This window comes from Ylistrum balloti, unplaced genomic scaffold (genome assembly GCF_031769215.1).
Source record: "Ylistrum balloti isolate Yb309-2 unplaced genomic scaffold, AGI_CSIRO_Ybal_v1 Utg370488, whole genome shotgun sequence".
Taxonomy (NCBI): domain Eukaryota; kingdom Metazoa; phylum Mollusca; class Bivalvia; order Pectinida; family Pectinidae; genus Ylistrum; species Ylistrum balloti.
In genome coordinates, this window is record NW_026782318.1 from 83,201 (window position 1) to 96,558 (window position 13,358).

Genomic DNA, 13,358 nt, shown 5'->3' on the forward strand with positions numbered 1-13,358 from the left:
GATCTATTTTATCCGGAATCAATAATAATACTACATTACAATGCTGTATGTATTTGTAAGAAAAAAGAGATTTTAACTCCCGATATTGTCAGTTATAAATCATGGAAGATGTCTCGTCCGACATCGCCAAATCAGGCAGCTAAACTGACGATAAAGACCAATTACTCAATTGACACAAATATCATTGATGGTTCCTTGTAAAGAAGAAACACGTGTGTGTATATTCGTTTCATCTTCATGTCCTAGGCAGTTTTGGAAATATCACAGGAGAAACGAAATTATTTTATCACTGACGGTATCGGGAGTCCATTGCGTTTTAATTTTTCCAATACACAATATGTTTATTTTATGTCACACAGTAATAATATCTATACATACATAATGATGGATATAGACTAGTTTCTCTAATCAAGTTGTGAAACAAGAAAAATACCGATATTGTGACTCGGGTACAATGGCAACAAAATATTTCGCAAAAAAAGAGAATAAAACCGCAATAGTAAATATTTCTAATTTGAGAACAAAATATATGCACATCTACACGTGTCTTATAATATTTCTGTAAAAATTCTTGTAGGTTTGCTTCCATGTTCAGGGGTTTGAACAAAAACCCCTCCTAACCATAGGTCTTGTTTATCACTGTTATCATGGCAACGAAATATCATTGTAGAAAATAAGATATAACTTAATTTATGTTACAACAATTGCAAAATAAGTTATTTTAACCTATACTAATTACTCTTGTTGGCCCGGATGTAAGCGCGCGAGGAGTCTTATTATGGGAGGAAACCAGAGTATCCAGGGAATACAAAACTTTTGTATATTAGTTTTCACTATAATCGGACAATATCTCAGTTTCGACCAATCCGAAGCCTCCATTTTGCTTCCATAGAAACAGCGCTGGAAACACTCGAAGTGTCAAATTATTGGTTTTCACAAGTTACATTATTTGAACAAATTTTATTAGATTGAATAAAAGGACTGCTGAGCTATCGGCAATTAAATAAAAACCTGTGTGTATTGAGATGGAAATTATTGCAACCATAATTTCTCTAAAAAAACAATTTGCATGCAGATCTACACATAGTCTCTCATTCATGTATAGATTTTTAAATAGTAATTCAGGAGTTTGTACGAACAGACAAGCTGGTACTAGCCTGCCCCAAACTTCGATTACGGAAGGAAGCGCGTTATTAGTATCACACTGTTCCATCGATAATTTGGAAACAGATAGCATGTGATCCAAGCAAAATACAACCGAGGAAAAAAATACTGAAACTGCGTTTAGTAAAAATAAACAATACATGTTTGTATTAAAAAAAGAAGGGACGCTTTTGATTATCAATTAAAAATCACCTCCTACTGCTAGCATACTATCACCTGGTGTTGGAATTTAGTGTTATAGTCTTTGTCATTTAATGCTTGAATATAAGAGGTACTGATAGCCTAAATTTTATAGTAACTCATCGTCATTATCTACGGAACTTTAAATGTATGAGACCTGACACAAAGTACGATACAGTATCACACAATGACGAAGAAAATTGAACGATAGGGTTATAGTCACCCACAAACCTCCGAATATTTTTCTGAAGCCGAATTAAGCCCTGATCACGACAATAAATGTGAACGTTGCGTAAGTTGGGACAAGCTTACGGTTATGACGTCATAAAGATGGTCGCCATAGTGAAATGTACCCGAAATGTGGAAAAAAAACTCATAAAATCGTTATTTTTCTATCAAATTTAACAAATGACGCATCAAAATGACCGCAATAGAATAAGAAACAGATCTGTTAACAAAACAAACTACTATGAATAGATTCATTTCAACAAAAATTATACCATTTCTGTGTGTTTAAATATCTAACAAACACAGACTTCATGTCATTCGAGGGTACATATTATCAATTCAGAGCACTGCCTGTGTTTCACTGTCGCTTTGTACGCTAAACTGATCTAACACATCTGTCAGCTGATGTACAGTTTCCGAGTCATCTGAATCCACATCATCGTCAGACTATAGTGGTTCGCCAGCGATGTTGATGAACTCCTGTGGCAGAACATCTCCTTTGTACCACAGTGGCTCCAGCATTCCATCCTTGACCTCCCATCATGGTCAACCTTCATATCTGGTTTAGCAATGTGGGCCCTCTTCCAGATTCCAACCTGATAGTTGACACGTCTTACGTGCTGCTCCAAACTTCTTCTGCATGGTGGAAGTGATCCCAGGTCCAGATTCTTTGAAGGTTGGGGTTGGTCTTCCTTGGCACACAGCTCCTGTATGCGGACGTATCGCAGCTCATTAACCTTGTGTTTCCCCCAACCTGCAGAGTACAACAGCAAACTTTGACGCTAATGATAAAATATACCTTGTATACCTTGGTCAATCCAAGTAAGTGATGTCACTTTCTTAAATGATAACATGGTCCAGCTCCATATCGCACAAGAAAATAGAATATTTCTCAATTAGATTGATATGACGACCGTTAAATGTCCCCCATAATCTTCAACAACCTGCACCTCTCAAAATAACCTGTTTTAAGAGTTAGCCTGTCAGTTGACGACATCTTGCTCGAAAATTGTAATAACTGGAACATGCTCATGAACAAATCAACGACGACACGTAAACATCATTGCTATACCAAAAATGGAAAAGGCCAAATAGGAAAATTGAAACCATGAAGTTTATTATACTGCTTGGTGGAAAGTTATCTTTGTTTTTTTTTCCGTGGTAGGAAATGATCAAAATTACATAGACACAAAAATATATATTCAATACAACATGTCCTTACATAGAACGGCTCTCATTCTCCACACAAATCATTCACACTAACTTAAGTTTAATCGTCATTATTCATATATCTACAAATATAGTCATGTTAATTACGTACCAAATTTTAACAACAACGTTCATTTTAGGCCATCTACACTAATTTCAGCTGAAGTTTAATCATACAATTTCTTTTTATCAGGCAGGGGAGCTAATTCATGAAATCCTAATTAGTTTTTATGTATAAGATCAAGAACATGGATTTTACAATCATTGTGGGTACCATTTGTTTATTTGAACTGTTGATGTTCCAACAGGAAGCAATTCCTATTTCATCTATATGTCTTCTTATTAGTATAACCGAAGATTTTCAAAACACAATTCAGATTTGATTTGCAGTTAATATGTGCACATTTTATGTTGAAGTATACCAAGACTGATTTTAGTCGGATTGTTAAATATGCTGACTATAGCACGTAGCCCCGTGTTTGTGTATACAACTCAGGAACTATATCACTCACACTGATGGCAGCACACGAGAGACACGTTTTTATATAGACCGTTAAGGCATTAGCGTACAGTGAACGACTGGGTGTTATAACAAGACACATTTGCTTACAGAATTAGAGTGAGAAGGTGTTGGAATAATTTTGGATTTGTACTCATAAAACTGGCAAGTATTTTTTATTTACAAATAAGGAACATGAGCAATATGGTATTGATTTACCGTACACGTGTGATTGGTTCTAGTATTAATCAAAGTCTTTAGGAGCATGAATATTGTACAAAAATAAAGTAAAAACACATCTATATATATATATAAACAGATACAGTAGAGGCACATCTTACAGATTTTCAAATATCTATCGAAATAAAAGAAATGTTCCCAAGGAAAATATTTTTATCAGAATTACTTACTGAATTATTTTAAATCTTTCTCAGTTGATTCGATATTCAAAGGACTGTTCCATTATCATAAGTTTGTGCAATATGTCAACTAACGGAAAAACTTGTAACATGTGGTTTCCAAAGATACAGGTTGATGAAGATTATCGAGACATTTTACGATCGTCATAGTGCTCTCATTTACAAGTTTTTTTAGCGATATGAAGATTTCATTTGAGAAAGTGAAATTGCTTATTTGTATTTGATTAAGATTTTCATGCCAGGTGATGTTGATTAAGCAAGACACGCTTACTCTTTCGGAGCACCTGGTCTCATTCGCCTTGTACGTTTGCAAGAGTCTCCACGTAAATCTTTCCTTGCTCACATTTTGCACTAGTTTTATCGAAATTAGAGTTGGGATTATGATAGTGTCTTTCCTAGACTAGAGTGATACTATATTTATGCTTCCTGGTGTTGTTTTCGATATTGCTACCTTACATTATGTTATTTAACAAGATAAGTTTGAAATTAAAGTGTATTCATGTAAATATGACCGAAGTTTTCATAGTTCTGAACGTTTCTTATCAAATTAAACTTAGTGCGGAATTACTGCACCATACCCTAAACAACACTAAGAAACAATACATGACTTAGAAGATAAGAGCAGTAAAGACACGTGAATTAAGCATAATGCGGACCATAAATACAGTCTGTCAGCTTCCCACACCATCATCTTATATTTCACATTTACCGTGATTGCTGCCCACAGTGTTGGCCTTTACAACAGCAGCTCATAAATGTCAGTGATCTGTTAAAATATCTTTAAACGCGGTAAATGTTAACAAATTCAGATATGAACAATTGACAGCAAATGAGCATTCTAAATCAAATGTATTCCTGCCATATTCCCAATTAAGCGTTTTTCTGATGTGTGGTCATCTGATATTATATTATCAAGACAAATGAAGCGTTTGCTGTTTTGATAAACAATACTGGTTAATTTCACCAATGATATTTGATAACGTACAGCTTGACTTCTTTCTTATTTGAAAAATATATTTACAAATTTTACAAAATTTTAAGGAAAATAAAAGTTCAATACATTGATAAGTATTGTTTATCTTGATATCGATTTCCTTGTTACGCACTTATTTTTCAATATCGATGACAAATTTCTCTGACATCTGTATTGACTTTTGAAATAGACATAAACTAACATTGTAATAACATGAGCAGAGAAAAAATATGATAAAAGAAAAATAATTTTACTGGTGACTTAACTGCTTGTTTTGTGCTACGGAAAGTAACGAAAACTCATTGATATTGATAACAATTCTTTCTTATGATACTCGGTCTTCTATGTATTGACATTTGACACAATTGGCAACTGGCACAGACAGTGTTGGAATACATCTGTCATATAGATATTTGCATTGTTCGCCAGTGACGAAAAATAGTGTATTTTAGCACGATAATTCGGCATAATTACTTTCTGACTTACTTTTTTTGCACGAAAACTCGTAAATTAATTTAAGTGTGGAACTAACTATATTTCTGCGAGAATCAGCTATTTTTACCTGCGCCAGTTGGCACAATTCGCTGTAAGATCAATGTTAGGTAGACAAAGATTAAATTGGCCTTACAAACCTTTGAAGTTTCAATAATCTGAATTTTCAATAAAAAGATTGCAGTACAAATAGAATACATGGTCAGGGTCTTAAAATACAAACTGCAATTTTGCTCGAGACAGAAAGAAAAAAGTGACTTCCCCTCGTATTTGTCTTTATTTTCGCCTAAAAACAACTTATTGTTTAAGACACTGACCATGTTATCTCTACTTATGCTTTTCTAAAGCATTTGCCATTGATATTGACAACCAATTATTCCTGTTGTGTTTAACGAACTCTTTAATGCCCTTTGATCTGTCATTTTTGTTATACCGCCATTGAGGACAATAGGAATATAGATTGAGATGAAGAAATAAACATGACCTATGATGTTGTCAATGGTCTGGTTTAATGTTGTTAAGCGCCCTATCAACGACAAGTCATTTAAGGACGGCTTTCTTTGTTATATGAAATAAGTGAGTACGTTTGTAGGAAACTGAAAAATCTTTATCATGTGTATGTCATAGTGTAGATCTGAAACGACTTCATGGTCAACCAGACTAAAGTTTAGTTTATAAGTTTCCAGCAGGACATCACAACCGGTCTCATTTTACTGACAACGCGCGATTGGATCATCCCGTCTTTACAATATTAATAATCTGCGCGTTCAGCCTGCTTAACGTAGTAGGTAATCCATTTTTATAGGGAACAGAGTCGAAAGCCATCCTCACACGGACGAACGTACAACTAAAGGCCAAACGTGAGAGTGTGTTAAGTGATAGAAAAGCCTCCAGATGTTGTCGCCTTCTACTTTCATGCAATAATGTAATATGTTCAATTCTTACATTCTACCTGGAAAATGATTATCTTTTTATTGTATTTTTATGATTAAATTGAAGTACGAACTACTACAAGAATTGTATAGACAACATTTTATAATAGAAATCCATGAACAAATTGATTTGGGATAAAATATAGTCTATGTTTGTTGTTCAATTTAAGTTTTCAGTTCTGAAAATGAACGCATTGCTTAATTATATATTTGTCTGAATGTTGAATTTTACAAAAAGACTATTTCACAAATGTATGCAAGACAACCATCACATTACCTGTATATGTACCTATGTTATATAGAAATGAAGGACATTTGAGTTCGTGTATTTTTCCATACCAGGTCGTTATATGACCTCGTTGGCCGAAATCAAAATTACATAATGCATTAAACGTTCAACTGAAGGTATTCAATATTATAAATAAAAGTTAATAATCTTTTTTATTTGCTCACCTGCTTTGATTGCAGGGCTCAAGGAGCAATACATAAAAGGGATAGGCATTGTCCAAATTTGGCCTTAACTTTCCTCAAGTAGTGGGTCCAAGTCCCTCTGGGACAAGAGGCCCAAGAGGGGGAAATAGAAGAATAGTTTTCATATTCTTCTTCATTTGGAATAATGTTATATTTTCCATATTCTCTCTACAGTATATAAGTATAAATGGGAACCAAATCGTTTTTTTATAAATGATAAGTGTCAGTCATCATGGACCCAATGGGCAGGGCTAGAAAAAAGGCAGAGACGTACATGATGGAACATCCTTCTTCTACAGGAATTAATTTATTTTGTCAAAAACGATCTGAAGCAGTGAAGCATTTTCAGTTGAAGTAACTCATTTTGATATTAACGGTGTAACTGACTACCCCTCGATTGGCTGAACTTAGAAGGGAAAATAGACATAAATATCTTAATTACATATCTGTTCGTTTAGCAGAAGTTATTTCAGCGAACATTCTCCTTAAACAAGTTCAAATAAAGTGAAAAACGTCTACCAAAATACTGACATCTGCTTTATCGACGAAATGAGTTATGTCAATCTTGGTCAATTCAAGTAAACAACAACAATATAGCCAACTACATACTAACGACCATTAAACAATGCAAACTTACTAAACGCACACAATGAACAGGAATGTTTCCTAATTAGATGTTAATTACGACCATAAAACCCCATAATACTCATTTTTCTGCCTAATGTCTCTCTTAAACCAACCTCACATTTGACCTTTCTTTTGAGCATCCAATGAAGAAAAGAAGACTACTGATTTTGTCCCTTAGCCGCTGTATTTGATAGTTATAAAAATCGTAGTTTATGTTCTCTGCTTGATTAATGTTGCAAAGACATAAATTTTCAAAACTAACACAAACCACTCTCTACTATTTCGTTGACCTCTTCTCTAATTCAAAGTAATGTGGGCGTTTATGCTTATTGTTCGATTCAGCTACCTGATTTAGGAAGAAGATACAATATCTGGTTAAGCAATCCTTATCTTTGTTATTCCTTGAGTTAAAAACTGGAAATGATTTCTTCAGTCATTTTCTTCTCTATTTGTGTTGTAGGTGTAACAATGATAGCATCCCTGAAACTGTACATATCATTGTTCTTGTTTGGTGGTCATCTCGTCACAAGCCAACAACAACCAAGGGGAGGAACATGCCAAACCTTCAATGTGAGTCATACAGTTATATTATATTGAACGATACACCAGTCATATACATTTCTTGTACGTAAATATTAATTTTTGTGCAAATCGTAAAATTCCTGATCAACAGTTACCTGTACTATCACATGAATGACGTACTTTTTGATGACTGTCAGCTCCAAAATTCTGGCAATGAATTCGTCTTTAAATAACACATCAAAGATGGTAATGTGATATAGAATTATTTGTGCTAAGTAACGGCATTTTAAATTTGGTTTGTAACTCAGTTTTCTGACAACATCAATCACACAAACATATTCTCCCTCACAAAATACTAAAGAAGATATTGATGTTTTCTGTTTTACGATATATTACATTAGAAAAACTACGAAAGATTGTTGTCTGTGTTCCTCTACGGAAATAGTCTCTATATTCAAGATATTATCTTTTCCAATGCACTCTCATAGCTATAAATATTTTGCTACATACACCCGTATTTCAATCGCACTAGCGCAAAAAGCTGCAATACGTTTTAACTTTTCAAATGTAATCATCTATACTTACTTTTGGAACATTCCAAGTTAGGAATCAATATTTTAGGTGCTTGTCCGTGTGAATCCAACACTTACACTTAACTGAAGATCAGGGAAGGGATATATAACATCATCGGGTTTAATGTCTTACACAACACAGTCGAAACTGTAAATTCATTATCAGCAAAATAATGCATGTAATATTATATTAGTAAAAAATAATATTTTGTTTTGTCAAAAGTATCAAATCTCCATTTTTTAAATGAATCATACAACTATCCAGATACCATACAACTACCCTAATCTCATACAACTACCCAATCTCATACAACTACCCAATCTCATACAACTACCCAATCTCATACAACTACCCAAATACCATACAACTACCCTAATACCATACAACTACCCAGATATCATACAACTACCCAATCTCATACAACTACCCAATATCATACAACTACCCAATCTCATACAACTACCCAAATACCATACAACTACCCAATATCATACAACTACCCAATCTCATACAACTACCCAAATACCATACAACTACCCTAATACCATACAACTACTCTAATATCATACAACTACCCAATATCATACAACTACCCAATATCATACAACTACCCAATCTCATACAACTACCCAAATACCATACAACTACCCTAATACCATCTAATATCATACAACTACCCAATCTCATACAACTACCCTAATATCATACAACTACCCAATCTCATACAACTACCCAGATATCATACAACTACCTAATATCATACAACTACCCAATCTCATACAACTACCCAATATCATACAACTACCCAATCTCATACAACTACCCAATCTCATACAACTACCCAATATCATACAACTACCCAATCTCATACAACTACCCAATCTCATACAACTACCCAATATCATACAACTACCCAATCTCATACAACTACCCAATATTATATAACCACCCAAATATGATACAACTACCCAGATATCATACAACTACCCAATCTCATACAACTACCCAATATTATATAACTATCCAATATTTGCTTTGATGAAAAAGAAATAAAGGAACCATTAACGAAAATAAGTTTGTCAAGTTTGAACATGTTCGCAGTTTGTATGAATTTGTAATTTGAGAACAACCACGAGATTTCTTTATGAAAATTAATTATTCAACTGGTACGAAAATAAATCATACACATTATTTTGAACACAATTACTACATATTTTGATGAAAATTATGAGGAAAATTAACGATCATCGCATTGATTTCATTGAGATTTTTTTTTTTTTTTTGTTATATAAAGCTGGGTTTATCTTGATGTTCGTTCGTTAGTCTGTTGGTTCCATTGTTGTATACTCATTTGAGAACGTGACATTACATACTTGGATTACTTACTTGAAGCAGAAGACTCTTACTCTTTCGGAACACTTTGTCATATTCTCCTTGTACATTTTCTGGATTATTTTTAAAAGAAATTCTTTGATTTATATTTTGCCACGGTTTTATTGCATGTGAGTTTTGATTATGATTATGTTGACATGTTGGTATTTCCATGTGCTTTTTTTTAACAGGTGAATTTTTGTTCTGCGATGAATTACAGTATGGCTTTTATGCCGAATAAAATAGGACACAGCTATGTACAAGACGCTGTCATGACTTTACAAACATTCCAGCCGCTGGTGAGTTACAACTGTAGTATAGCTCTGGTGCCATTCCTGTGTTCAACATATTTACCCCAATGCAGTCCAAGAGGAGGGAGAACCGATGCATGTGCCCGACTCTGTAGAGAGGCGAGATATGGCTGTGAGCCAGTCCTGACCCGATTTGGATTTCGGTGGCCAGACCGTTTAGACTGCAATGATTTTTCAGAAAATTATCGGTGCTACGATATAATATGATGAAAATTCCTTGAATTTTTATTTGTTTTCATTTTTTTTTCAAAGCAATATCAGAATGGTTTTAAAACAAAAATGTGGTTGAAGTCATCAAATTCTAACTGGTGTTGATAAATGTTTCGTGTCTTTTCAGTTATTAACATTGTTTATTAAACAGAGTGCTTGCCAGTGTATATTCCTTGTGTATTAAGAGCAAAATGAATAAACCAGAAAAAAAAACTCTAAAACTTAAATTTACTGTTTTATGCGTTTTTGGAATTACCCTGGTAACTTTATGTGCTACTTTTAACAGAATCACAATTTCGTTTATAGATTATTTTTACGCAGAGCGAACAAATGAGGTCAAAACAATTCCAGATGTGTTCACCGCGATAGGGAACTTTGTTTTAACGAAGGCCATTTAAGAAATGACTTTGGGGAACTCTGTAAGCAATCAACACTGACGGTTAACATCGAACAACTTATTTGTGCTATTCAACAATCTCCCAAATTATCATATTTAGAAAAAAAAATCTAGCCTCTTTATATGGAAATTTAAACCGATGGTCACTCGGTAACAAATGATTAAAGAAACAATGAGGCGTGGAAAACAGCCATTGTTTGTTTTGGTTCAGTTGGAAGATGTCGATTATTTGTCATTTTGATCGCATTGGAATTGTTCTTCATTAGGAGGAAGTCTGTACACGTTGAACGATTTTTTATTTGATTTACACATGCATTTCATTACCACGTCATGTCAATTGTTCCAAAATCTCGCGGTATGATGACGTGATTTCAGAATTTCTAATTCCAACCCGGGGAACCACAGAATAGAAATAACTGTTCCACAATGGTGATAAACCCTATGGACAGCGATATCATGTATCCGACTCTCAATCCGTAGCCTCTGTTGGGAAATGTTTACTATCGGTAGACGCTAGTGAATAAAAAATCTCTTTGTTGCACTTGAGAAACCATGGCATCAAATGTTTCTTGGATTACTTTACTCTCGTCTATATTTAGACTTTTATTATTAGATATTTACATTGTTTCGGTCCTTTGTTCATCCTATGTTGAATGAGGGTTATAATACTGGAGTAGTGTTAATACAGGCTGTTGCTCTCAACCACTCAGAATTGTAACTCGCCGACCAAAGCAAAGAAGTCTGCACACAGGACTCAATTCAATAATTTTTACTTGCTGTTTAATTTTTTTTAGAGTATTGAAGCTGATGTCCACTGAATACTGTCAATCAAGTATTCCTTCACAGTACCATCACATTGACTTTGTGTTTTCACTTGGGACTGTAAGATGTTTATCCGTCATCTCCATGCCGTCCCTACCCCGGGGATAATATCGAGTTTTGTGTTAGGAAGAATATTACACAATCACAATTCCTATCCCGAAAAAAAAACCGGAACAACGTTGACGTCTGCTTGTTAAAACGACAAACAAAATCCATTGAGCGTTCACAACAAGAACCGATTACACCTAGGAACATTGGTAGACGATGTATCCCAGTAAATGGTGTATGGACGTTAGAAACATCACAATAAACAATAATACACTATGACTATTTACATACACAATATCAACTTACTAGTCCTGAAACTTTACTCATGAACGTATCCATGCAACATCTGCTCTGTGGCAAATGGATAAGGGCGTTTCGTGAACGGGTTGACGAGAGTTGCATATTCATATCATTCATAGATCACATTCTATTTTTCGTCACTAAAATAAAAACGTACCTTACTATTGTATAGTTGATGTGTTTGCGGATATTTTTCAGTGAAATTAACACTATGAATAGCTGCACTCAAACGTGAAACTGTATTGCCGTATGGACAAGATCATAATTACCAAGGTCCAAGATCTCGAGATTTTATTTCTCTACTAAGTCACACTATATGTGGAACAAGAGGCCACACATTTGAAGTACAATTTACAAATACATTGATATCTGTAATAGCAATAATTAAACTAAGTACGCAAAACTTAATTATCAACCGCATTTGTATATCATCTGAAGGCATATGTATAAATAAAAATAATATGAATTGTATTTTTATACCAGTTATACTAGCCTTTTCCACAGGAATTTCCAAATTCGTCATATCATAGCTTGGACTTTAACAATCTCGTTCATCAAATATCTATGGGATATACATGCGCTACTCAGATCTGCAGATTCGTAGAATATCGAGACACATAATTGAAAAAAAAAAAAAAAACGAAATATGATAAGTTTTTCCTTCTCGAGAGTTACACCCCTTGTTACTAAAATATATATGTATAAATATATGGTCCATGGGTCGAGAATTCGTGTGAAACCCCTGTGACGTGTACTGTACGTTTCCTCAAGGTGTTAGGGGCTCGAAGGGGGGTTGATATATACAATGATTCGTGCTTGAAACAATTGATATCGTTTTGATTTAGGATGTCATTCTTTGTTTTGGGAGTACTGAGTACGGAAACTGTTCACAAACCTGTGTTCACAAAAAATGATAAGTATTTAGGATTTTTGTTCACGAAACTGGCAGTTTCTTTTTATTTAATGATCATAATTTTAATTATAATTAGGAAAATTCTATTTTATTATGCAATATGAAGTTGGATGTGTTTGATAATCAGTTTTACCGTGTTCTCATTTTGGAACGTGATATAACTTACCTACTTCGACCATGATTTATAAGGTGTCGTCCATCAAACAGAAGACGCTTATTCTTCCGAAACACGTGTTATTATTATTATTTTTTTTTTTTTTTTTTTTGGTTTCTATGCAAATCTTTCTTTTCTTCATATTTTGCCTCACCTTGTAAAAAACATGACTTTCAATTTTGATCTGTTAATATGTTCATATTTTCTTTGATGTTTAGTATGAAATATATTTTTAGAGTAAAACACAATTTTAGAACTTTTAGAATTCGCTGTATGTTTCATTAAATCAACGCAACATCTTCATATATACAAAGGAAAGTTATGAAATATCACATGAATTTGACAGGAAATATTTTCTGGGTCCAACCATTCCTTGCCAATATGTAATATTAATGAAAATTAATGTGTTGATAACACTTAAATTCCACTGATAACATTACGGAGTGAAGCTTGACGGGAACCTGTTCTCAGTTGGGTACCCATGGGAACGTGTCGCTAAAAACATTACTGCTGTCGTAATTCAAGAAATATTAATTGGACGTC

At 33.9% G+C, this 13,358-nt stretch overlaps 1 protein-coding gene across 1 annotated transcript in view; it reads right to left on the reverse strand.

The window, feature by feature from the left end:
* Positions 1–1,970: 1,970 nt before the first annotated feature.
* LOC132555420 (deoxynucleoside triphosphate triphosphohydrolase SAMHD1-like) overlaps positions 1,971–13,358 on the reverse strand; it is a 74,632-nt gene continuing 63,244 nt past the window's right edge. The window contains 1 exon segment of the mRNA XM_060219771.1: positions 1,971–2,326. Coding sequence (XP_060075754.1) covers positions 1,971–2,326 — 356 coding nt within the window.